The sequence below is a fragment of the Scardinius erythrophthalmus genome (assembly GCF_964197995.2).
Source record: "Scardinius erythrophthalmus genome assembly, chromosome: 21".
NCBI classification, from domain to species: Eukaryota; Metazoa; Chordata; class Actinopteri; order Cypriniformes; family Leuciscidae; genus Scardinius; species Scardinius erythrophthalmus.
Genome location: NC_138241.1, coordinates 16,990,920 through 17,018,107, shown reverse-complemented (window position 1 = coordinate 17,018,107; position 27,188 = coordinate 16,990,920). Strand labels below are relative to the sequence as shown.

General features: G+C 40.0%; 2 protein-coding genes across 4 annotated transcripts in view; one reads left to right on the top strand and one right to left on the bottom strand.

Moving 5' to 3' along the window:
- slx4ip (SLX4 interacting protein) overlaps positions 1-12,148 on the bottom strand; it is a 44,158-nt gene extending 32,010 nt beyond the window's left edge. Inside the window, exons 1-4 of one of the 2 annotated variants that reach the window (XM_081350707.1) lie at positions 11,516-12,148; positions 11,369-11,407; positions 2,698-2,787; positions 2,257-2,383 (exon numbers count right to left, since the gene is read on the bottom strand). In XM_081350707.1, the coding sequence (XP_081206833.1) occupies positions 2,257-2,383; positions 2,698-2,787; positions 11,369-11,395 (244 nt within the window). In that variant the 5' untranslated portion in view covers positions 11,396-11,407; positions 11,516-12,148. The remainder of the gene's footprint in view (positions 1-2,256; positions 2,384-2,697; positions 2,788-11,368; positions 11,408-11,515) is intronic. The other variant, XM_081350706.1, reaches the window with a different exon arrangement.
- Positions 11,794-26,151, top strand: mkks (MKKS centrosomal shuttling protein; the record flags this gene model as incomplete). 2 transcript variants are annotated; one of them, XM_081350704.1, is made up of 4 exons in its annotated part: positions 11,794-13,674; positions 19,584-19,765; positions 22,545-22,655; positions 25,683-26,151. In XM_081350704.1, the coding sequence occupies exons 1-4, from the start codon at positions 12,690-12,692 to the stop codon at positions 26,091-26,093; spliced, it is 1,689 nt and encodes a 562-aa protein (XP_081206830.1). In that variant the 5' UTR covers positions 11,794-12,689. The 2 variants fall into 2 exon arrangements, with proteins under 2 accessions (XP_081206830.1, XP_081206831.1); XM_081350705.1 differs by lacking the exon at positions 22,545-22,655 and having other exon boundaries at positions 12,608-13,674; positions 25,683-26,093.
- Between the last annotated feature and the right edge of the window lie 1,037 nt (positions 26,152-27,188).

Below are 27,188 nucleotides of genomic sequence, written 5' to 3'. Positions count from 1 at the left end.
GATGCTTGAAGAAACCTTCCTGCAAAGCTACAGTACTGTGAAAAGTACTGGCACTTGTGTTAAAATGCTGTAAAGTGAGTGAATGCTGTAAAAATAAAATCACAAATTGAATTTATTTATGATTTAACTTCTATTAACTAATTCAAATCAATATATGGTGTAATGACCCTTTGGCAAAATACGGCTTTTGTCCAGGTACATTTGTGCATAGTTTTTCAGGTAGCTTTGCAGGAAGGTTTCTTCAAGTATCTTGGAGACGTTCCCACAGTTTTTCTGGATTTAGTCTAAGTTTTTTCTGTTTCTTCATGTAATCACAGACGGACTCGATGATGGTGAGATCAGATCATACCGGCTGTTGTCAGACTCCTTGTGCATACACAAATCTCACTGGATTATTACAATTAATGGCAAAAAGAATGTTTGGAAATGTAAACTGATATTTCCTACTGACACACTACAGCAAAAGATATAAATAACTGACTTAAAACCATTTTTTTTGTGGGGGGGTATATAAAATACATAGAATATCACATAAAATGATAAAAAACAAAATATACATATTTAATATACATTCTTCATAAAAGATACTTCATATCTGCTGAGTGAGCACCCTGTGTGTGTGTATGTTGCACTAGAAAAGGAGATCAACTGGTTTTAGTTTGACCTCAACACTGAGCATGTGACCCTTGCATTTATTTCCCAGTCACAGTTCAGCTCCATTTCTTGCCAGAGGCCTAAAAAATACTTTTAAACTTCAAGGTTTATGGACACAAGTGAAGGAGACCATCTGTCCATGCACACACACCCTGTGAGTGCATTTCCTCATTTGTTATGCTTATCTGTCAGAGATAATGAGTCAGTCTTTCTGATATATTATACAATAACCCTGTTCTCACCTGGACCAAGGGCGAGACTCACAGCATTGCATTTCTCACAGCTGTTAAATACACAGTGAGCAGTGATTCATGATATGCTCTTCAGATCTGAAATCGTTCTCTAATGAGAGGTAATGGCACATACACTGTGTCATGAGTGAAAGTTGAGGTAAGTCAATCTTTATCTGGGAAACCAGCTACTGACGGACAGATCCTAAAAACCCTAATAGCTAATGCCAGACTATAAAGAATCTGCCTACTTGCTTTTTTTTTTCTTGTTGTCTGACTTATCTCACAGCAGCAAGAGGAGAGTAAAACAAGCAAAACTGCATGTAATACTAGCACTGAACAACAAGAACATAGAAAGATGAGCACCTCTGTCTGCAGCGGTGCAGCCATTCTTTGACGTGCCGTGAGAGGGGCAGCAACTTCTAAAGAGGAGAAATTTCTTTTTATGAGCTTAACTGCCCTGTAATCTACCTCTCTCAGCGGGACTTGGCCCATGCAGTGAGTCAGCCTTTTACAATCTTTAAGTGCTACCTGTGTAGAAAGAACCGCCTCCCTTAAGGCCCCAATACACATCAAGCGAAATCGAAGAATGAATGGGAGTGATGTCATTTCAAACTAAATCCGGCTAGAGTTAGTTTGGACTAAGTTTCAGTGGTTTGAAACAGCTTGCTTCTTCTTTTGCATACATTTAAAGTTAGTTTTTTTTTCTTGCTGGCATGCAGGTATGGCCTCGATTTTTCCACTTTGTTTTGAAACCTTTTCCTTCCAACTGTGGGACAGCCGTGTACAGAGTGCCCAAGCTGTGAAGCAGTGTGACATGTCTCATGTTTATGAAGGAGAGATCATTTCTAAAGTAGGTGAGGGAAAGACACAGGTCTTTACTTGCAGCTTCATCACGGGTAATTATTTATTTCAATAGCCTATAGCAAATTGTCAAATATTCAGGTTCAACATACCTTGACAGGTACATTCGTAATTGTATTGGAATATCACAGTGGTATTTGTGGATCAAATAGGTACAAAGACATAAATCAATATAGTTAAACATTGTTAGATATTACGGACATGAGGAACGGGTCTGTACATCACCATCTTCTGAACACATGCCAATGGTGTAACTAAAGAAAGCTGTTAAATATCAAACATTGCCAAACAAACAGCAACAACTCTAAAATGTTTGTTACAGTCATGTTTTTAATACAAGTTTAATAAAGAAAAACGACCAAAACATCATGGCTCTGTTCTAAAAATCTAGTGAGCTGCCTTGCTGTATACTGCTTAAATGCCTTCTAAGGTGACATCCAAACTGAAAAGAAACCTCTTTTTGGACAAAATTTTGGACGTTTTGGAACAGAGCGCATGTGTGCTGTACCTTCAATACAGAGTGGAGCAGTCGGGGTGAAATCTTTCCTCTGTTTGGGCTGGATCTTCTGGTATCTGGCCTCTTGAAACTGCCTCACCCTCGGCTCCAATGCATCTCTTATCAGAGAGCCGACTTCCTGTAAATACAAACACATGAGTGTTTGCGTACATATTTCCAATCTTGATAAAGACAAACCTCCCAAGGTGACATTTGTCTTAAAACTTTTATATGGAGCTCAAATTGAACTAGAAGTGCTGCATGTAGCGTTAAACCTGGGAGGGAAAAGTCTTTCGGCTGTGTGGGCCAACAAAAACATATCTTATAAAGGCAGGAGGAGGATGGGGGGGGATCCCCAAGAGTAGATCCAAATTCCAGATTTCTGCAGTATCAGCCAATTGAAGTGTAAGAGGACAAACACAAACAAACAGAAACACACCCTAATTCCCATACCTTCCTGTGCTCTGCAGAGAACCAACTGGCATTGTCTCCTTTGCCTAAGGGCAGTACGTGAAGATCCACTAGCACTGCGAAATTCCCACACTTTGAGAGAGAAAGAGAAAAAAATGGGGGTCTTAAATACAACAAAGTCATCACTGAGCTGATTAAATGACACCTTTAAATCCATAGCTGAAGGCAAGTCACACCATCCTCTTCCATTTGTCTTTGTGCATCTGCTTCCCCCCTCTCTGCCCACCACGTTTACAAGCTTTGTAAACGCGCCTCATTAGCATCATGTCAGTAACCAGATACACTTGATCTCGGAGACGATGGTGTTAAAACTAAAGACGCACAGAGGACTGACACAGCAAAGGATTTGCAGGCTTTGCTAAAGGATGACCTCGCTAACCTGTTAGTTTATGGAAATGTGACGAGAAGAGGGCCAGATTCAGGGAGGCTCAAGAACTTCGTCCGAAGAGTGGAATTATTGGAGCGCTGCGTCAGCACGTCAGGGACAATAAGTCACAGCAAAGTAGGAGAGCCAGAGCAGTCGCGGCCGTTTAAGCACTTGTTACATCTCCACTCCACACTGGCCTGATTATGTTTTACACATGAGCGCAAGAACGAGCCCGTCACTGTGCTCCGGTCCACTCACACAGGCCTTTCCCGGACCACCCGCAAGAGGATGAAGAGGAGCCGGCGCTGAAGCATGTCAACACCTGAGCTCAAAGCTAGATGTGGCCGCATTGATGCTGCGGGGACGCAAGCTGGATAGACTATAGGAGAAACGAGCTGATGACATCAGAGGGGAGCAGACAAGAAGAAATCCCCCTTTTCAAGACACAGTCCAGAACACATTCTAGAGCACTTCCAGAGTGCCTGATAAAATCCTGATAGAACACGAATGAGCAAGTGTTTTAGTGGGCCCTGGAGAGGAGCTAAAGTGGCTCGGGCCAGGCGGTAATGCTCTAGGTCCGTGTTTCTCCGAGGCCAGCTGGGAAAGGATGACGTGAGAAAGTGAATTAGAAGGGTGTGTTGGGTAAAGCTCATTGTTTAACACCGCTCTATGGCTACACTAGTTCTCTCTCTCTCTTTACATCTTTGTCTCTTTCTCACTCGTCACATAAGCAATGATTTACGCCTCCCCATACCGGTGGAATCTACAGCGACTGAGTAAATAAAACGTCTCCAGCATTCTCGTTTGGCTTCTAACCTCCGAATTCATCTCCAGTCAAGCAGGATTACGGCACATTATTAGCACACAGACAGGCCAAATCGTGCTGCCAAATAGCTTTGTTTTTGACATGAAAGCATATTTTCCTCTAATTGCTGCTTTGTGTACATGAGGGTTGGTTTGATGGCGGCCGTGTTGAACTTGAGGGACAGACTGCCCCCTTGTGTCAGACTATGGAAGGGTGTTTTTAAAGACAAGCAGCTATATATAGGTGGTGGTGATATATGAGACAACTCTGTTAGGATCTGTGTCAAGGTTGTTTTCGTTTTATTGAGATCCTTACACATACATTCATTCCAATATCCGTGATAAATCTCATCCGATGCAGCGTTTGAAGCCAAGTTAATCCTTTGTGGGCAAGCGGAGACAAGAGCTAAAAGAAGAAACAGAGGAATCTTTATGTATGCATGTATGTGGAGGACAGCAGATCCTTTAGAAAACACTGGGCGGCTTTCTCCTCACGTCTTTGTGCTGTGCCCATTCTGACACTGACCAGTGGTTTCGGCTCACTGCCTTGCACAATTACCGTGGCGTGGGAAAGCATAGGAGGGAATGGACAGGAACTGTCAATCAGGAGGTGAAAGGGAGCTTGGCTTCGATGATCCCATAATGCATCTTCTTACGCTGCCTCTGGAACTGCCACACTAATCGCATGCTGTTCTGTTTTTCTCCACTTTCTTTTTGAAATCCAAAATATGCCATTACAGAAGACTGTAGGAATTTTCCCAGTGTTTGAGAGGCATGTTCGCTTGGCTTTTCCAGGCCCTGTGTGACTATGGGACAGAGAGAAACAGTAAAATGGATTTGCCTAATATGGGGGTCTGTCTTTAAATGTGCAGTTGAGTCAATTTGACATACAGTGATTGGAAAGAATAATGAGGTTCGGTTCGTGAAAGGATCAGTGCCATTGGTACTAATGAGATAGTTCTCCCAAAACTGAAAATCATGTCATAATTTACTTCACCCTCATGTTGTTTCAAATCTGCATGCCTTTCTTCCTTCTATGGAGCACAAAAGAAGATATTTTGCTCAACTTTTTTTTGTTTTGGACCTCATTGACTTTCGATGCATGGGAAAGAAACAGTTGAAAGTGAGTAAATGATGACAGATCTTTTCATTTGTGAATGAACTATCCTTTCACACCTGTTTGATTGGATGAAAGGATTTTGCACATTTAACAATTGTACTGTTTGCATGAACAGAAGCAAGTTAAACACTGTTGCATTACCAAGCTAGAATGAAATAATCCAGAAGATTTGGATTCATATTTGTTTTGTGAGAAATCTAAAAATAGTTCAAGCAAAATTTCACAATAACTACTACTACAGCTATCCAAAGTATTTTAGTATGCCAGTAAACAAGAAAACCATTGGCTGTATTTGCAGAGAATGGTATTAAAACATAAGTTTTTAAAACATAAGGGTTTCTCTGACCTAAGCCGCTAGCCCTACACAACTTCTGTTAAACAATCCCATGGCAGATACATTAAATTTCTCTGAAATGTTATCTAGGTTTGTTTGCAGAGTTTCTTTTGTTTGCAAAGTAAAAAATCCTCAGGAAGTTTTTTTTTTTTTTTTTCAGTCTTCAGTCTCTTCACTATATTATTATATATAGGGCTTGAGGCAAAGAACAGCTTTTTCTTTTTCTACATCCTTTCGTTTGTTGATCCTCGTTGAATACACCTGAGGCTTTCTGTAGGCCAATAACCTCCTGATTAAACTCATTCTTACCTTTCACTCTATATCTGATCAGCATGGCCTGCCAAAAACACACTACACAGGCCCTGAAACCAAACAAACAGTAAAACAGAACAGTACCAAATCAGTCCCTGCCGCTCTGACCGAAGTCCACGGCTAAGCTGTGCTATTTTCTACTCCCAATCGCTAAGAAAACACATGAGGCAAACCGGGTTGCTTTTGGCTTTTTGGACTCCTGGCTCTGCTCTGCATCACATGCAGTTCCCAAGATGCTCCCTTGTTACCTTCTCTTATCAGTTTCACCCTCCCTAACTGAGATTTCTCCTGCCCTCACTCTGATTAGTGTCGGGCAGTAGGCCCAGAAGCGTTTGTGCAGCAGTTGCCTGTTCGCCACCACACATCCCTGCCCTTTTACCACTGCTATCGCTGGTGTGAGAACCAGACCCCCTTTCTCTGCACTTAGCTCCAGGGCTAACATTAACCAGCCACAGATGTTTTATGCTGGGAGAGAGGGAGAGAGAAAGAGAGAATGAGAGACAGAGGGCAGCAGAAGCAGTCTCACTCAATAAAACTCCCCCCTCTGTCTAGCTCCGTCTTTGTCTTTGTAAGAGCGTCGCAGGTCGACGAACAGTCTCCGGAGCCTAAGGGAACTCTTCAGATCTATGGGTGTTGCCTGTTAAAAGTTAAAAATTTTGGTCTTGACTTGCTGATTTTGTATGGCGTGAGTCACTTGACGTTCCTTCAAGAGGGTCAACATTAGCGTTGTCAGCAAGAGTGCCATGAGGCACAAACAAGTTTAACTAGATTTCTGCATGCAAAACTCAGCGCACTGATGCTAGTGTGATCCGGATGGCTGCTAGGGTTGCTATGTGGTTGCTAAGGTGTTCTGTGGTGGTTTCTTACTGGCTCAAGGAAAAATTGCCCACCCCCAGCTCTCTAAGATATTCTGATGTCTAGATAAAGCTCAGGTCTCTCCTTCAATGAAGGTCTATGGCATTTGACATAGCAGCACACCTCTCTTCAATAAGCCAAACGATTTGAGACATCGTTCAAATTCGCAGCATATCAAATCTAAAATGGGATGAGTTATGAGCTTAAGTTCTTAAATATAGCAGCAGGGTTCCAGACTGCAACTAAAATGGTCAAAAGGTGACTAAATCATTTGAAATCTACACTGCAAAAAAAAATCCTGTTAAAATTTACATTAAATAAAAATAAAAAAGGCAGCTGTGGTTGCCTGAAATTCACAGTAAAAAATACAGTAGTTGCCTGAAATTCACAGTAGAAAATACTGGGGTCAGTACACAGGGTCAAAACATATCAGGGTAACACACATTACACTAAAATAATGCAATAAATATGAACTAACCATTACTGATAACAAAAACAAGAAAAAAATGAATTATTTATATAAACGCAGGGAATGTCTTTTCACCTTTTTTCCACTATAAATTATATGGTAATTCATTGGAAAAACCATACATTTGCAGCATTTTACAGTAAAATTACATATAACGTGATGTTAAACCATTTAAGAAATAAATAATAAATAAATTTGAATAAAAAAAATAAATGGTAAATGTAACAAAGTTTTTTGTAACAGGTTTTTACTGTAGCATTTTTATTTTTTTCCTGCAAAAATAACAATGCAGACAAGAAAAATCTAAAAGCGTATGGTTTTGTCATATATCTCATGAGGCGGTGTTCTTTAATTAGATCTTTAAAGTGTGTGCTAGTGTTTGCTCCATGCAACAATGAGCACATTATATGAGTTATGATTCACATTTCATGAACAAATGACTCTTTTGAACTATTTTTATATTATTTTTCATTTTATTACTCACTCAGCCAGTAAATCGTTCAATGGGATTAATGAGTTCTGAATTATGATATTGTAAAAAAGAAAAGAAAAAAAAATGTAAAAAAAATGAGCAATTCTGTATTTTTTCTACCCCAAAAAATATTTGTTTAATTAAAGTTTTTTTTTTTTTATCCAAATGTGTATTACAGGTGCAAAAAGACCCTAATCTTTTTTTTTTGTCTGGAGTCCTTGCTTAGGGTCAGGGGATTTGAAAACCTTAACACAAACCACTAATAAATCAGCATGATTATGACTAAGCTGGCCTTTATTTCTAGGGACTCTGTGAGTTAATCTCTGGATGTAAGCACACCTGAATGGAGTTCTTTTTTTTTTTTTTTTTTCATAAAGACACAACCCAGAAGCAAAATTCCAACTACAAGAACAGGCAAGAATATCACCTTGTAAAGCTCTACAAACAATTGAACAATATCAGAAAGATCCCAAGATTTCTAGTAAAAAGGAAGTAGGCTATCGGGAGACAAAAAAAAAAAAAAAAAACATTCCTCCACTTCTTTACACTGTGGTTTTTAAAATAAATGCTGCTAAACTACCAACATTGAGCTGGTGAATCTAAACATCTGTAGTAATTAACAAACTTGAAAATTTCTTGGACATTTCCAAAAAACAACATGATTAGAATCCCATTACATCCTCCCATGTCTGTTAAGCTGCATCCATCCCATTTTTCCCTCTGCGTTTCAGAAATAACAACATATTTCCTTGATCCGATGACAGTAACAGGATGCTTGGAGGTCCAAGTGTGTGGTCCGTATCTACCAGGGAAGTCGACCTAGCACATAAACCAGAGCCAAGACATCTGTCATACTACCCAGCACTTAATGTTCATACTCAAAAACAAAGAATCACGCTCTCCCATCATCTCCTGCACCAAATGGGTATAACAGCAGAGTGGCGTGGCAGGTCTTGTGTAAATATTCAGTGTCTTCTGAGGCGTTAAGTCAGGGCCTCGACTTGAAGCATGAGTCAATTTACGTGGGAGTATCTCATCTCCAACATTAACTGCACCGCACCGTGGAAACATGACATTCAACTTAATGTTGCTGTGTCAGGATGTTCAAACAATCAATCTACGAGTGGCTTATAAAAGTCATTTTAAAATGTAAAAAATAGGGCACAATGTACAGTGGTAATATGAAGGAATTTTCTGTATTGATTTTTCCCGATAATGTCCTACCAGAAAATTACCAGTACCTTTTCTGATTTTCTACAGATTTATTTGTACAGTTTTCTTAATAGTTCACCCAAAAATGACATTTTGTTATCATCTACTCACACTCGTGTCGTTCCAAACCTGTATGACTTTTTTTATGCATACACTCAATGACTTTCATTTTGTAGACAAAATCTTCTTCAAAAAAAACTTCTTTTGTGTTCCACAGAGGAAAGAAAGGCATGTGGGTTTGGAACGGCATGAGGCTAAATTTTGAGGGAATGTTCATTTTTTGATAAACTATCCCTTTCAGCTGGGATAGAAAAGAATAAAAGTATTGTAATATCTTGACACAGGTCTTCTGCTCGCCTACAAGAGTTTAGCTGAGAACTGGGCCAGTTGATGGTATTGTTTGCCTCCCCGTTTTAAATGTCTCCCTGTGGTCACAGTGTTGGGCATGACAGTTCCTTTCTCAGGGAGAGCAACATATATAACAGTATCATTATGTGCAGACTGGGAGGGTAAGGTTGGTGAGTGGTGCTCTCCCACAATGAAAAACAGAAAGACGGGAGAAATGATGAGTGAGAAAGACAGAAAGAGAGAAATATGCAGCCAAAGTCTGGCACTAAACACGGATGTGAGTGATCCACAGCAGCGTCCAGGAACTAGAGTTAAAGCCTTCACTATATGAAACATCAACAAAGACAGAGACCCAGAGCTTTTCTAGCACTTAATAGAAACATCTGACATGTATTAGCACTGACATTCATTGACATTCATCTGGCCTGAAGATGAATAGACAGGGCCGGTCCAGCATGATCTGTGCTGCCGAGAAACACGGCCCGAGGAGACATTCAGCTGGATAGATGCATGCATGATTATGAACATCAAACTATTGTAAAAGAAAGTGACTGAGGTGGTATGGAAAATAGAATACAGCGTAACGCTATGTTGAAATCTGGACGTTTTCTTTTTAGCATGGTTTGTCACAAAACATGTAATGAGCACACACAAAGAACATGAAAAAGTGGGAGCTGTTCTGTAAACTACTAAATTAATACATTCAGACAGCTGCATGCTGATAGCATTCATTTGCTGAGGCAACTACCCCCTCTAGTGTTTAGAAATGAGGTAGTTACATTTATTCAACAGCTCTGAATTTTAAGTTGATCTTGAGTCTCTATAAATCCCTTTAGGTTTCATATAATACGGAAGCCCATTTCCGCCACATAATAAAAAAAATCATGCTTTGGTAAATCACAAATAAGAAATTCAATTAAGTCATTGTTATGCATTAAAAATTAGAAAGTGCCCGGCTTCACAGACAGGGCTTAGATTAAACCGGGATTAGGCCTCAGTTCAATTAATAATAATAACAAATCATTGCATTTATATAGCGCTTTTCTCAACACTTAAGTTGCCTTATACATGGAAGGGGGGAATCTTCTCGAACACTACTAATGTGGCAGCCATATCGCGTAATTGGTGGAGAGGAGACGGAGTGATGAAGCCAATCAGTATGTATGGGGATGATTAGGAGGCCATGATGGACAGAGGCCAATGGGCAAATGTGGCCAGGATGCCGGGGTTCAACCCCTACTCTTTTTCAGAAGGACATCCTGGGAAGAGTCAGGACCTCAGTTTAACATCTCATCCGAAGGAGTCAAGAACGGTGCTTTTTGACAGTAATAGTGTCCCCATCACTATACTGGGGCGTTAGGACCCACACAGACCACAGGGTGAGCGCCCCCTGCTGGCCTCACTAACACCTCTTCCAGCAGCAACCTGGTTTTCCCAGGAGGTCTCCCATCCAAGTACTGGTCAGGCTCAACCCTGCTTAGCTTCAGTGGGCAACCAGTCTTGGGTGATATGGCATAGAGCATTTTAGTAGTCTTTTATAAACGTGCCTTAGAGAAAAAACATTACTGGTGTGCATCTTGAGACAAAACAATGATACTGACATATTTTAAGATATGTCAGTGCAAGTTACTTTCAGTTAAAACACCTCAAACATTTATTTTAGTCTGGGACTAGATTTAAGCCTTGTCTGTGACACCGGACAAGGTTTCATTTTGTCATAGAAGGTTGAAATAAAAATATAAAAGTCATAAATTACATAAAAGTCATAGTTATGACATTAAAGTTGAAATTATAACACAAGCCATAATATGGTTGTCAAAAATCGAAGTCAAAACGATGACATAAAAAGTCCAAATGATTAGATAAAAGTAAAAAAAATTGAATTATGACATAAATGCTGAAATAAATAGGTCGAACAATCATGACATGAAAATGTGAAATCATGACAAAAAGGCCATTTAAAAAGTCTAAAATGATAAAAATAAAATGATAAAAAATAAAATGATAAAATTCAAAACTATGACATGTTATGACAAATTTAATAAAATGCCAAACCTTGGAACTCAAAGGTTTCGAAAACGTATAACATCCTTGAGTCCTTTAATTTTTCATATTGACAAAATGTTATATTGTGGTGTAATTCTTATAACCTCTTGTGATGTCCGTATGCCCCTCTTAATAATTTATTATTTTATTTTATTTATTTATTACTGTTAACATCTGTAACCTTTAATAATTATGACAAGCTTGAATTTTTCTCATGTGGCGGCAGAAATCACATTTAATCACACTAAAAACGATAAAGTGAACCCAAAATACTGCAACAATGACCAAAAGATCAAAGAAATATGTCAACATACCTTAACCACAAATTTAGAGGACTGCATTCTGATGAAACACTGCAAAAAAATCCAAGAGAAAGCGCTGAACAACCACAAACAACAAAACTAATGAAACTTAAATCATTTTTAATGCTGAGAACCAAATCAGTTGAGTGAAATACTCACGTGTTTGTGACAGAAGCATCTGGATGGAGCTGAAGAAAAGCCCAAATCAAAACACAAAGCAGGAATGGTGGTAAAATAGCGCTCACATACTTTTCTTATGACATCCTGGGTCGATTAGATATAATTGGCAATATATAAAATTAATATTTGTAATTAAAATTAGTCCAAAATAACGCTAAAATAACGGTAACGTTAACTAAAGGAGCTTGAATCAGTTTCTCCCGCCGATGGTTTGAAACTCGCCCTGTCATGTTAGGACCCCAGCGCGTACAGTTGTCATAGAGACGCAGTCGGATATTGGAGGCTACATATTTTGCCGGACAGTCATGATCGTTATTCGTAAATTGCGAAATATCCACGATGTTATATATCTTAGCAAAAGTATAGTACCGCATTGAATGTGTAATGTTGGCGATGTAAAAGCCAATGGTTATTTTATTGGTCTCTATTGTTAAATGCTTTTTAACTGGCACGTTTGGTTACCACATAAGAGCATGTCTTGTAAGCTTGCAAGACGTAAACAAAATCTGCTGCTCGGCTATTGTCGTACGGTTTGGTTTTTCTTTCTTATGTTTTGGTTAGTTCGTTGAACAATAAGCTTAACTTTGGGGAATGTAACGTTACGAGCCTCGTAAAGTAAATTGTACACGTCCACTCACGTTTTATAATCTATTGAGTTTGTTTTTAATTACAAATCAGCAACAAGAGTTGTCATATGAAAAAATTCTATAATGCCATCAAGTCATTTTAGTATGATAATGTTTAGTAAGATTATGTTAAAAGTGTGTTGACGTAAAATACTTACTTAACTCCAAAACAGCATTTTATTAATTGTTTTGTAACTACGTAAGCAGTTTTTATGACCTCATATTATTTGTCTACGGACTATTTATATTATTTATAAAATAATTAGTCACGCCACAGGGCTATTTAAAATGAACTATTAAAGGTAAAAAGGTCGAAAAACTAAGAGAAACGTTGACCTTAAATATGCACTCTCATGTATGCTTTAATATACATGTTAACCTAAAATCAAAGATATTATGCTACTAAAATATTGATCAATCATTACATAAAATCATAATATTGTACTATTACGCATGTGATCTATTAATTTATTACAACTGACCTGTATCGATAACCTTCTGTGAATTTCTCTGAATGAAACCACAGTATGTCTCGCATTTGTAAGAAGAAACCTGCTGTGTGCACAGATGAACCATTTTCCGACAGTAACATCTGCCTAAAGATAGCTCTGTTGAGAAATATACTCAGTACTGCCTATGGACCTACTGGCAGACTGAAACAAATACACAACAATGTTGGGGGCCACGTCTTGACCACTTCAACCTCTACAGCGCTGCTCAAGCGAGTAGATATGTCTGAGCCGCTTCTCAAACTGATCTCAACTTCTGTTCAACATCACACCGCACGTTACAGTGACTGTGGGCTGTTTATGGGGATTTTCATGCTGAGACTTATTGAAAATACTCAAAAATATAACCTTAGAACAGTTGCTGCAGCCAAGTCATACAAACATCTTGTGGAAGAATGCAACATGTATCTTAAAGGAGACTCTTGTGGTTGTAAGGTCTCGGTAGACTTCAGCAGCTGTAACTCGCTCGTTGTCCTGGCCCGCAGCATGATCACCAGCAAACCAGCCTGCATGTTGAATAGCAGGGAGACACAGCACATCAGTTCACTGATCGCACAGGCCTTTCTGTGTTCAATCCCTTGCAACTCTCCCGATGTGGCCTGCTTTGGAAGGACAGTTACCATCGGCATTGAGGGCCAACCGGTGAGCGATTCTTCTGTTTTCCCTGGACTGCTGGTGGATGTCCCTGAGATGCTTCAACCTGCAGATCTTAAGAGACTGGGATCTGGTCCATTTAAAGTGGTGGTTTTCAGTGCATCACTGTCAGGTGATATGTCTGAGGTTGGAGATGTAACATTGGAGATCCATAGGGGAGTGGACCCAGAGCTTGATCTCCTGCAGCAGCTCCTGAAGCTTGGGGAACAAGTTGTTAAGGACAAAGTGAGCTTATTTGCTTGTCAGAAAGTAGTGCATCCAGTCCTTCTGCACTACTTCAGGGAACATGGAGTGGTGGTGATAGAGAGGCTTGGACTTGCCCTGATGGAGCCATTTATCCAGATATCAGGTAGATATTTTTGAATATTTATAGAATTGAATATGAATTTATAGCTGTTTTCTAAACGGTTTAATATAGTTTTAAGTTGTATTTCCAGGTCTGACTGTATATTTAAAAACTAGTCATTTTTTCTGAATAAAACATCATTCAATGAAAAAGTTTTTTTTTATGAAAATCCATAATACACTCGTTAAAAAAAACATATTTTAAAACTAATTTCCTAAGAAAATAAACACAATTTCAACTTAGCGTTCTTACTTATTTCGCAAAGACACATTAAATTGATCTAAAGTGACAATTTTAATGTAAACAAATATTTCTTTTTTAAATAAATATCATTCTTTTTGTACTTTCATCCTGAAAAAAAATGTCAACTTTTTAAAAAAAATATTAAGCAGCACACCTTTTTTCAACATTGATAATAAGAAATTTTTCTTGAGCAACAAATCAGAATATTAGAATGATTTCTAAAGGATCATGTGACACTGAAGACTGGAGTAATGATGCTGCAAAATCAGCTTTGACATCATAGACATAAATTACATTTTAAAATATAATAAAAATAGAAAATAACTATTTTAAAATGTAATGATATTTGTAATGAATGCACTTTTGTTGAATTTTTCAACTGTAGTGTATGTATTTACTTATGATTGTTATTATTTAAAGCCATGCCTTCTTTGAATCATTTATTGGTTATAATCAGTGTTGGGTAAATTACTCTAAAAAGTAATTAACTACTAGCTACTGATTACTGATCTTCACCTGTGTAATTATATTACTGTACTAAATAATCTCTTAAAACTATTGCATTACAAATCCAATATCAACCTCAACCAGTTGAACAATACAAGGATAGACATGAAACTACTCTTTTGATTCTTTAAAAATAAATATAAAAATTGCATACATTATTATTGAACTGACCAAAGTATTTAAAGTGATAAGGTTACATTAAAAACACACATTCTATAATTAGATGTAACATTTTTATGTTAAATCCACTATTGTTTGGTATAAAATTGTAGTCTGTACTGTATTTAATGCAATTACATCAGAAGTAAATGTAATTAAACTAGATGTACCGCATCGCGGTACAAAATATGCCCGCCGCTCAGGCCTGCACTGGCTTTCCACAAAAATAAATGACGTGGAGTAATTTGGCTGTATTGCGTGTTTATGTATATACCTAAAAAAAGTAGTAGTATGTGTGTGTGTGTGTGTGTGTGTGTGTGTGTGTGTGTGTGTGTGTGTGTGTGTGTGTTGTGTATGTGCATGTCTGTCTGTGTGTGTGTGTGTGTGTGTGTGTGTGTGTGTGTGTGTGTGTGTGTGTGTGTGTGTGTGTGTGTGTGTGTGTGTGTGTGTTGTGTATGTGTGTGTCTGTGTGTGTGTGTGTGTGTGTGTGTGTGTGTGTCTGTGCGTGTATGTATGTGTGCGTACATGTGTGCGCGTGTGTGTTTGTGTGTGTGTGTCTGTGCATGTGGATTTGTATGTGTGTGTATGGGTGTGTGTCTGTGCGTGTGGATGTCAGTGTGTGTGCATGCTTGCGTTTGTTTGTATTCCTGCATGTGTGTGTGTGACAGTATCATCCTAAACCAGCAACCCTTCGCTCAACAGCACCATCTACAGGCCGATGAGTGTACAGTCACTAAATGTGCACATAAATGAATTTATTTTATACCCCCCCATGGATGAAATTCTACGAAACTTAGCAGAGGATACCCCCAGAGGATGTCAAGTTAATCATACACATGAAATATGGTGCAGTTCTGAACATCTCCACTGAAGATAGGGGCGATTAAAGCAGAATAATATTGCATTTTCATTTTTTATGGGATGGGCGCAAATCACAAATGAGTGATTATGGGCTAGGTTGATGTGGGCCCTTAAGAGCAACATACCATAAAAATTTCTTCATCCTCGGTGCCACGGTTCAGGTAGTTATTTATGAAAAACTGCATTTTTTTGGGTTTGGGGGGGCCCAGCGCGGGGGGGGGAGTGGCCCCCGGGGACCAAACGAAATTTTTCCGTAGAAGTGTAGTGGGGCTACTTGCCCACCAAATTTCATGTTCCCCGGTGCTTCGGTGTCCCTGGTATCGTTGACGAAAAATTTACGGGGGCCCCAGCGCGGGGGGGGGGGGGAAGTGGCCCCCGGGGACCAAATGAAATTTTTCCGTAAAAGTCTAGTAGACCAACATACCATAAAAAATTCTTCATCCTCGGTGCCACGGTTCAGGTAGTTATTTAGGAAAAACTGCATTTTTTTGGTTTTGGGGGGGCCCAGCGCGGGGGGGGAGTGGCCCCCGGGGACCAAACGAAATTTTTCCGTAGAAGTCTAGTGGGGCTACATGCCCACCAAATTTCATGTTCCCCGGTGCTTCGGTGTCCCTGGTATCGTTGACGAAAAATTTACGGGGGCCCCAGCGCGGGGGGGGGGGAGTGGCCCCCGGGGACCAAACGAAATATTTTTCCGTAAAAGTCTAGTAGACCAACATACCATAAAAATTTCTTCATCCTCGGTGCCACGGTTCAGGTAGTTATTTAGGAAAAACTGCATTTTTTTGGGTTTGGGGGGGCCCAGCGCGGGGGGGGAGTGGCCCCCGGGGACCAAACGTAATTTTTCCGTAGAAGTCTAGTGGGGCTACATGCCCACCAAATTTCATGTTCCCCGGTGTTTCGGTGTCCCTGGTATCGTTGACGAAAAATTTACGGGGGCCCCAGCGCGGGGGGGGAAGTGGCCCCCGGGGACCAAACAAAAATTTTCCGTAAAAGTCTAGTAGACCAACATACCATAAAAATTTCTTCATCCTCGGTGCCACGGTTCAGGTGGTTATTTAGGAAAAACTGCATTTTTTTGGGTTTGGGGGGGCCCAGCACGGGGGGGGAGTGGCCCCCGGGGACCAAACGAAATTTTTCCGTAGAAGTCTAGTGGGGCTACATGCCCACCACATTTCATGTTCCCCGGTGTTTCGGTGTCCCTGGTATCGTTGACGAAAAATTTACGGGGGCCCCAGCGCGGGGGGGGAAGTGGCCCCCGGGGACCAAATGAAATTTTTCCGTAAAAGTCTAGTAGACCAACATACCATAAAAATTTCTTCATCCTCGGTGCCACGGTTCAGGTAGTTATTTAGGAAAAACTGCATTTTTTTGGGTTTGGGGGGGCCCAGCGCGGGGGGGGAGTGGCCCCCGGGGACCAAACGAAATTTTTCCGTAGAAGTCTAGTGGGGCTACATGCCCATCAAATTTCATGTTCCCCGGTGCTTCGGTGTCCCTGGTATCGTTGACAAAAAATTTACGGGGGCCCCAGCGCGGGGGGGGGGAAGTGGCCCCCGGGGACCAAACGAAATTTTTCCGTAAAAGTCTAGTAGACCAACATACCATAAAAATTTCTTCATCCTCGGTGCCACGGTTCAGGTAGTTATTTAGGAAAAACTGCATTTTTTTGGGTTTGGGGGGGCCCAGCACGGGGGGGGGAGTGGCCCCCGGGGACCAAACGAAATTTTTCCGTAGAAGTCTAGTGGGGCTACATGCCCACCAAATTTCATGTTCCCCGGTGCTTCGGTGTCCCTGGTATCGTTGACGAAAAATTTACGGGGGCCCCAGCGCGGGGGGGGGGAAGTGGCCCCCGGGGACCAAATGAAATTTTTCCGTAAAAGTCTAGTAGACCAACATACCATAAAAATTTCTTCATCCTCGGTGCCACGGTTCAGGTAGTTATTTAGGAAAAACTGCATTTTTTGGGGTTTGGGGGGGCCCAGCGCGGGGGGGGAGTGGCCCCCGGGGACCAAACGAAATTTTTCCTTAGAAGTCTAGTGGGGCTACATGCCCACCAAATTTCATGTTCCCCGGTGTTTCGGTGTCCCTGGTATCGTTGACGAAAAATTTACGGGGGCCCCAGCGCGGGGGGGGAAGTGGCCCCCGGGGACCAAATGAAATTTTTCCATAAAAGTCTAGTAGACCAACATACCATAAAAATTTCTTCATCCTCGGTGCCACGGTTCAGGTAGTTATTTAGGAAAAACTGCATTTTTTTGGGTTTGGGGGGGCCCAGCGCGGGGGGGGAGTGGCCCCCGGGGACCAAACGAAATTTTTCCGTAGAAGTCTAGTGGGGCTACATGCCCACCAAATTTCATGTTCCCCGGTGTTTCGGTGTCCCTGGTATCGTTGACGAAAAATTTACGGGGGCCCCAGCGCGGGGGGGGAAGTGGCCCCCGGGGACCAAATGAAATTTTTCCGTAAAAGTCTAGTAGACCAACATACCATAAAAATTTCTTCATCCTCGGTGCCACGGTTCAGGTAGTTATTTAGGAAAAACTGCATTTTTTGGGGTTTGGGGGGGCCCAGCGCGGGGGGGGAGTGGCCCCCGGGGACCAAACGAAATTTTTCCGTAGAAGTCTAGTGGGGCTACATGCCCACCAAATTTCATGTTCCCCGGTGCTTCGGTGTCCCTGGTATCGTTGACGAAAAATTTACGGGGGCCCCAGCGCGGGGGGGGGGAAGTGGCCCCCGGGGACCAAACGAAATTTTTCCGTAAAAGTCTAGTAGACCAACATACCATAAAAATTTCTTCATCCTCGGTGCCACGGTTCAGGTAGTTATTTAGGAAAAACTGCATTTTTTTGGGTTTGGGGGGGCCCAGCGCGGGGGGGGAGTGGCCCCCGGGGACCAAACGAAATTTTTCCTTAGAAGTCTAGTGGGGCTACATGCCCACCAAATTTCATGTTCCCCGGTGTTTCGGTGTCCCTGGTATCGTTGACGAAAAATTTACGGGGGCCCCAGCGCGGGGGGGGAAGTGGCCCCCGGGGACCAAATGAAATTTTTCCATAAAAGTCTAGTAGACCAACATACCATAAAAATTTCTTCATCCTCGGTGCCACGGTTCAGGTAGTTATTTAGGAAAAACTGCATTTTTTTGGGTTTGGGGGGGCCCAGCGCGGGGGGGGAGTGGCCCCCGGGGACCAAACGAAATTTTTCCGTAGAAGTCTAGTGGGGCTACATGCCCACCAAATTTCATGTTCCCCGGTGTTTCGGTGTCCCTGGTATCGTTGACGAAAAATTTACGGGGGCCCCAGCGCGGGGGGGGAAGTGGCCCCCGGGGACCAAATGAAATTTTTCCGTAAAAGTCTAGTAGACCAACATACCATAAAAATTTCTTCATCCTCGGTGCCACGGTTCAGGTAGTTATTTAGGAAAAACTGCATTTTTTGGGGTTTGGGGGGGCCCAGCGCGGGGGGGAGTGGCCCCCGGGGACCAAACGAAATTTTTCCGTAGAAGTCTAGTGGGGCTACATGCCCACCAAATTTCATGTTCCCCGGTGCTTCGGTGTCCCTGGTATCGTTGACGAAAAATTTACGGGGGCCCCAGCGCGGGGGGGGAAGTGGCCCCCGGGGACCAAACGAAATTTTTCCGTAAAAGTCTAGTAGACCAACATACCATAAAAATTTCTTCATCCTCGGTGCCACGGTTCAGGTAGTTATTTAGGAAAAACTGCATTTTTTTGGGTTTGGGGGGGCCCAGCGCGGGGGGGGAGTGGCCCCCGGGGACCAAACGAAATTTTTCCGTAGAAGTCTAGTGGGGCTACATGCCCACCAAATTTCATGTTCCCCGGTGTTTCGGTGTCCCTGGTATCGTTGACGAAAAATTCAGTAAGGTGACGAAAAAAAAAAAAAAAAAAAACTTTGACAATCCCTATATGACCGCTTTCGCTAGCTACGCTAGCGGCGGTCATAATTACAGAAAAATTAAGAGTAATCCCTTATTTTACTTTTTCAAGGGAATAGTAACTAAATTACAGCAATTGCTTAGTAATGAGTTACACCCAACAATGGTTATAAATATAACATCATTGTGCAATACAATAGTATTGAAAAGAAATGTCAGTCTACATTCTTAGAGGCTTCATTTTATTTTAATTTCAGGTGCTCAGGCTGTTGCTTCTCCTTGCTCTCCAGTCCCGGCTGAAGCTTACGGGCTGGTTAGAGGGCTCTGTTTCCAGTCATGTGGATCCAGAGAGCTGCTCCATCTTCTTCCTTCTAAAGATGCTGCAATTAGCACCTTGGTACTTTGCCACAGAAATGAAACTATGCTTGAAGAACTGAAGGTTCGTCCAACATGTTAAAGTCAAGATTTGTATGTGTTCATTTAATTATTTTCATTTAAATGCACCAATAACCGTTTTTATACCAATTAATTTAAACACACAGTTTGAACCAATTCACCAAATTGAATCAAGCTTACGAAAACATCTGTCTTAGATGTGTTTAAAAACATCTGTTTTAATGCTCTCATTATCCCAAGTCATGAGACAAAAAAGGATCTTTAGGAAACATAATGGGCAAATAAAAGCTGCATTAAAATCATCGCAATATTCACAATACGCAATTTTATATCGGCAGTCAAATCATCAGCGATACACTATATTGCCAAAAGTTTTAGGACGTCTGCCTTTACATGCACATGAACTTTAATGACATCCCATTCCTGATCCGTAGAGTTTAATATGGAGTTAACCCACCCTTTGCAGCTATAACAACTTCAACTCTTCTAGGAAGGCTTTTCACAAGGTTTAGGAGTGTGTTTATGGGGGTTTTTGACCATTCTTCTAGAAGCACATTTTTGAGGTCAGGCATTGATGTTGGACACCTTAAGTGTAATTTTCCGTTAAGAACGCCCTTAGGTTTCCCTTATACTTAAGAATGTTGCAAAAAATAACTCTTAAGTGTTACTTAAGGGTTTCTTTAGGTGAAACGTCATACACCCCATTAAGTGTTGCATTAAGCCCCTTAACTGTCATTTTCCTAAGTATAACATAAGGTTTTGGAAAACTTCATGTTCAGTGTTACACGGAGCGAGCAGGTTCAATCCAAGTCTTCTAACGAGACGCGATCGGCCGCTTTATATCATAAACAAATTTTAATTTTGCCGCTTTTTCACATATAAACACATAAAGCACATCTTATATGGTTAACGGAAGCTCAAATGAGCTCAGGAACCAATGAGGTTTGTTCTTGCGCATGACGCACACACGTTTGTGCTTCCGAAACAGCTTGAATCATATGGATTACTTTTATGTCTTTCAATAAATGGACAGAAATAATAGGCGAATATTAAAAATATCTTTATTTGTTTCTAAAGATGAATGAAAGTCTTATGGGTTTAGACCGACATGAGGGTGAGTATGATGACAGAATTTTGAGTAAGCTATCAATTTGAGTTTCTGTCTCATCTGGTCCTTCTTTTTCATATTTGATTTTGTTTTTTGTTTTCCTTATCCATGTTATGCTGTTTTCTGTGAAACTTACTGCTATCTGTATTAAAGGAGTAGTTCACTTTAAAATGAAAATTCTGTCATCATATACTCACCCTCATGTCGTTTCAAACCTGTATGAATTTCTTTCTTCTGCTGAACAGAAAGGAAGATATTTAGAAGAATATCAGTAACCAGGCAGTTTCTGGGTCCCATTGACTTCCATAGTAGGAAAAAATATATACTATGGAAGTCAATGGGACCCAGAAACTGTCTGGTTACTGATATTCTTCTAAATATCTTCCTTTTCCAGCAATAGAATTTTATAGCGGAAAAACCTTTGTCACTGTCGTGAAACACTTAATGGTTTCCCTTACCTAAGAGAACTGTTTAAGGGATTATATGCAACATCCTTAAGTCATTCCCTTAGCTGAGGGGAAATCACGCCTTAAGTCTCATACTTAAGGGAAAAACTTAAGGTGCTTTATGCGACCGGGCGCTAGATCGCAGTCTCCGCTCTAATTCATTCCAAAGGTGTTCTATCGGGTTGAGGTCAGGACTCTGCCGGCCAGTCAAGGTCCTCCACACCAAACTCGCTCATCCATGTCTTTATGGACCTTGCTTTGTGCACTGGTGCGCAGTCATGTTGGAACAGGAAGGGGTCCATCCCCAAACTGTTCCCACACATTTGGGAGCATGTAATTGTCCAAAATGTCTTGGTGTGCTGAAGCATTAAGTATTAGGGGCCAAGCCCAACCCCAGAAAAACAACCCCACGCCATAATCCCTCCTCCACCAAACTTTACATTGGCACAGTGCAGTCAGGCAAGTCCCGTTCTCCTGGCAACCACCAAACCCAGGCTCGTTCATCGGATTGCCAGATAGAGAAGTGTGATTCGTCACTCCAGAGAACACGTCTCCACTGCTCTAGACTCCAGTGGCGACGTGTTTTACACCACTGCATCCGACTCATTGCACTTGGTGATGTAAGGCTTGGATGCAGCGGCTCGGCCATGGAAACCAATTCCATGAAGCTCTCTACGCAGTTATTGAGCTAATCTGAAGGCCACACGAAGTTTGGAGGTCTGTAGCTATTGACTGTGCAGAAAGTTGGCTACTTCTTCGCACTGTGCGCATCAGCATGTGCTGACTCCGCTCTGTGGTTTTACGTGGCCTACTACTTCGTGGCTGAGTTGCTGTTGTTCACAATTGCTTCCATTTTGTTATAATACCACTAACAGTGGACCGTGGAATATTTAGTAGTGAGGAAATTTCGTGAATGGACTTATTGCACAGGTGGCAACCTATCACAGTACCACTCTTAAATTCACTGAGCTCCTGATGATTTGGAGGGATGTCCCAATACTTTTGGCAGTATAGTGTATTTTATGAAGGTTCAATGTATTGCGCCGCTCTACAATCCCTGGCTGTGCCGTACCATTCTGTCAGGTTTATTTTGGGTGCAGTCTTCCCTCTCAGCTCTCCAAGCTTTTTATTTTGTTCCTTGTATTTTTAAGTTCCACTTTTTCTAGATTCACTGGACTCACATTTATTTATTCAAACTTATTGCATGAATCCCCTCTTTCACTTCTCTCATATGATGAACATTTCATTTCGTTTCATTTGTTGGACAGATGACATGTCAGAGAGCAGAACATGTGTTGCGACTGACTCTGAGGGAGCCCTACGCCCTGCTTGGAGGAGGCTGCACCGAGACACTGCTGGCCACCCACATCACACACATGGTATTCTGTTCCACTGAGTTACATATCACATTCGGTTGCATTTCTACAGTATTAATTACTAGATGAGTAAGATTTACTAGTCAAAAGGTTATGAGAAGATGCATGCATTATGCATTTCTTGACTGTGAATTAGGGCTGGGTGGAATGACGATGTATATCGTTACCACGGTATAAGATGTCTGTTGTTAGAGATTTTGCTATATCGTGTATATTGCAGTATGTAAATATATATGCCTCTCTCAGATCGTGCTCGATGTTAAAAACTGTTAAGCAGTGGAAAAAAAACTAAATTTGGTGCCCGCGCTGACTTACACGCGTGCACAGAAAGCCACGTCTCTCGATATGTGATCCCAAATTTCACGTCTTATTGTGCTTGAATGGTCGAATACACGTGCTATAATGTCTTCATGTAGGCTAAGTATTCATGTAAACACAGCCGGTTATGTCTCCAGTGAAGGTAAACTGGGTGTAAATCGGATGTGTATCAGTATAATGGATCCGTGCGTTTGGTCTTAAAGTGACAGCATATATATAATATGAATCAAACAAAAGAGAAAATAACTTGCTGCTCTTGACTGAATAACTTTGTTTTAGCTTTAATAAGAATACATTTATATTTAATTCAAACAGTGAAGACTATGCTATATTTTATTTTTATATTTGATATTCAATTTCTGTAGTAATTCTAAGTACGTTAAATAAATACTGGAAAAACTTAATTTAAGTCATATTTTTGTTATATTGTATTTGTCCTATTGTTTGTAATTTGCTTCTTTTCTTTCTTTCTTTTAATAACAGAAATGACATACAATCATTTAAAAATAACTATATTGTGAAATAAAAATTCTCATATCGTGAAAAAATAATTTGGTCATATCGCTCATACTGGTCATACTGTGAATTATGAAAATTTAGTCTACTTTAAATTCTACTTTTTTAGCAACAAAAAAAATAGAGAAGATGATAAATTGGTGTGAACATCCAAAACCCAAATTGGCAAAAAATGAATAAGTAAAAAATAGTATTACAACCTGATGAAATACGTTATGAAGACTTAATTGGTTGAAAAGTTTTTTTTTTTCGAGCTTTAATATCAGTGTACAGACATTTACCACTTTCCTTAATTTTGAGGCCATGCTGGTCAAAAGTTATTAGTTATTAAAAAAAGTTATTAAAAGTTTTTATGAATCTTCACAAAAACTAGCTCAGGTCATATTCAGACCAGTTCTCACAAAATTAGATGCCAATTTAACCTATTTTAATGTTTAACATTAATATTAAATAATATTAAAATGACCACAAGGGGAGCTATGAGCAAACAAATCTTTTTACATTTTTTATTTTTTTATTATTAATTCAATGCCATGAGAACAAGAGGTATTACATATTCATTTTATCACATTAACATTAGCTGCCAGAAATAGAAAAATTACATAAAATCCAGTGCTTTCAAAGCATTACATGTTTTCAGAACTTTTTTGTTTGTTCCAAAATATTTACTTAAAGTCATTTTAATATGTGAAAAATATAGTTTGCATTGAGCCCACTTCTTTTTATGTATATGGTATTTTCCTAACAAAAATAAATAACTCTATAATATGTTGTTCTTTACAAATTGTCATTCTTAGCATAAAAGAAGCACATTAAATACACAAATTTCTATCATACACTTCAGTTTTCTACTAATAAAGGTTTCTAAATCTTTCCAAAATAATCTTGAGTACATATAGTGAAAAAACAGATGCAAAAGAGTTTATTTTTCTAGTGCACAAAATTTACAGGTATATGAAATATTAAGCTTAAATCTTTCCAAAACATGCTTAGCAGGATAAATTCTGTGAAGTATTTTGTAAGACACTTCCTTAATTTTGTTATTAACACAAAAGTTATTTGGCAATTTCCATGCTTTGACCCAAGAGATATTACCAAAAGAATATTGCGGCAGGAAAAGACACAGAACAAAGAGCATTTCTTATATCCTTATTGCTACATTTTTGTTTTAAAACATTAACATTATCAATGAAAATGTTACCACAAAGATCATCCATGTTGATTTCCACTCCATTAGAGTTCTTTAAGAGTAACATCACACTCTTTGGAATCGCGTCAAGAACAATGGCAAACTCTCTTGGTTTAACTGATAATTGAAATTTTTGTAGAAATATCCATTGGAATTAAACAACTGTCTTACTAATATAATCCCTTCATTGAACCAAGTATGATAGAATGGTGATTTGTTTTTAAATAATACGTCTTTGTTATTCAATATGAAATGATTGTGCGGTGAAAAATTGGTCTTATACACCAATTTCCATGCTAGCAGGGCTTGTCTGTGAAAACTGGCCAATTTAACAGGAATTTTGTCAACAGAAAAATTGCATTTCAACAAAAAGAGTATTAAATGTATAATTAGGAAATGCATTGCAAAGAATTTCTCTATTCTTCAAAAACTCTCATTTAATTTTAAAGGTGTCATTAAGTGTACTGTAATCTAAGACCTCAAGTCCCGCTTGCTCTTTGGTGTTACATCTGCTCAACCTTACAATCCTCATGCCACAATGTGGATGACGTCAAAACCTGGAAGACTAATTCGCCAGTGGTTCCCTCAAGATTTTCCTATGAGTTTTTTATAATTTATTAGTAAAATAAGGTCTGTGGTGAACAGTTGACGATACTTGGAAAAAATTTCTACAACGTAAATTAAACACACCCAATATCAAAAACGTGAATTTTGAAGCTGTTATGTTTATTTATTTTTTTTTAAAACTTGTTTCTAACAAGTTACTAGATAAGAATGTTTGGGGAGTAAGTGTGTGTAATTTACGCTGTAAAACAAAACGTCCAAGTATCGTCAACTTAGGTTTACCACAGACTTTATTTTACTCATAAATTTAAAAACCTCATAAAAACATAGGAAAATGTCAAGAGAACCACTGGTGAATTAGTCTTCCAGGTTTTGACTATTGGTGTGTGCCCAGTAATTTCTGCTTGCTGCTATATTAAATATTTTGTCATTTTACTTCACAGAATCAGTCCACAGCCACAATAACAGCTGCAGCTCTGGGCGTCTCTCACTCTGAGTTTCTCATGGCAGTCAAGGCATTCTGCAGCTCTCTGCATGCTGTGGCTCTTTCCTTAGAGCATGACGGGCAGGACTGTCTCATTGACCTGACATATGCTCACCGATGGGTCCCAGATATCTACCCCCAAACCACTGCTAGGCAAACCTGTGGCTGTGGTCTGGTGGAAGACAGATCCGACTTGAAGACCCCACTAAATACAGCGTGCCACACTTTCTCTCCTGTTTTCCTGGAAAACACTGACAATCAGCCCATAATATTAGATTCGTTTTCTGCCAAGCTCAATGCTTTGAATGTGGCGGTTGAGATGGCTAATTTTGTTCTTGATGTAAAATATATAATAAAGGATATCAATTGAATTTTGATGAATGAACTGTGCTAAAATAAAGATTCTAGGTTTGATATATTTTATAATCAAATATTTATCCGAGATTTCATTTTTCTTCATAACTCCATGTGGCAAAGTACACGTTAAATATACATTAGATCTCCAAAACCAAAATATGAAGAACACAGAGAGTTATAAGTCTTATTTGATGCTGCTGGAGTCAGTGACCTGCACTTTTTGCAAATATTCAAATGGACAAATCTGCAGACTTTTAAATGAAGCAAAATAAAGTTTTGTGGTTACTAAGAAGTACTTAGGTGTGGCAAAAGGTCCTGCTTACATCATCGTCATTGTGCCTTTGGTAGCTTATGGGGTAATGTTCCTGTTATTAGTGCAGTGACTGAATGGGTAACAAAATCTGCTAGATTACTACATAGAACTATCTACTCTAGGAAATCATATATTGCAAGCAAGAACAACAAGTTTTGTTCTTGTAGTTTCCCACACTAGGTGTAGTCTTTGATTTCAGATCCTTTCCAGTATAAACATTACTGCTGTTGATTTGGCTATTAAATACGGAAACTTTTTCTGACAAAGAATAAAAAAACTTCTTATCTCACAATTCTGACGTTTTTTTCTCACAATTGGGAGTTTACATCTCGCAATTTTGGCTTTTTTTTCTTCTCACAATTGAGTTATTTAAAGTCGCAATTGTGATTTATAATATCAGAATTGTGAGTCTGCTAAGGATCATGGAGCATGCTTGGAGTGGAGGGGCTGGCCACTGCGCTGAAAATGACCTCAACCTCGATCATTCAAGAACGAACCACCACTGTGGTGATCGGAGACGCAAACGTTTTGCTGTGACTCGTCCAGTGGTGAGGAGGAAAAGAGCTCTGATATTGAGGTATGTTTGTTTTTCTGTTTATTACAACCCTTTACAGTGGTAAAACAACATTCAAACATTTCTCTGCACTCGCTGCAACTCACAGGGGGAACAGTGAAAAGAAACGTGCTCTCTTGGTAGGCAGTACGCCTCTCTCCACGGACATCGCTCTCTTCCCTCCGAACAGAACCTTCAGGAACTCTGCTTCTGGTCCGCTGGGCGCCTGGACTGGCGGTGAA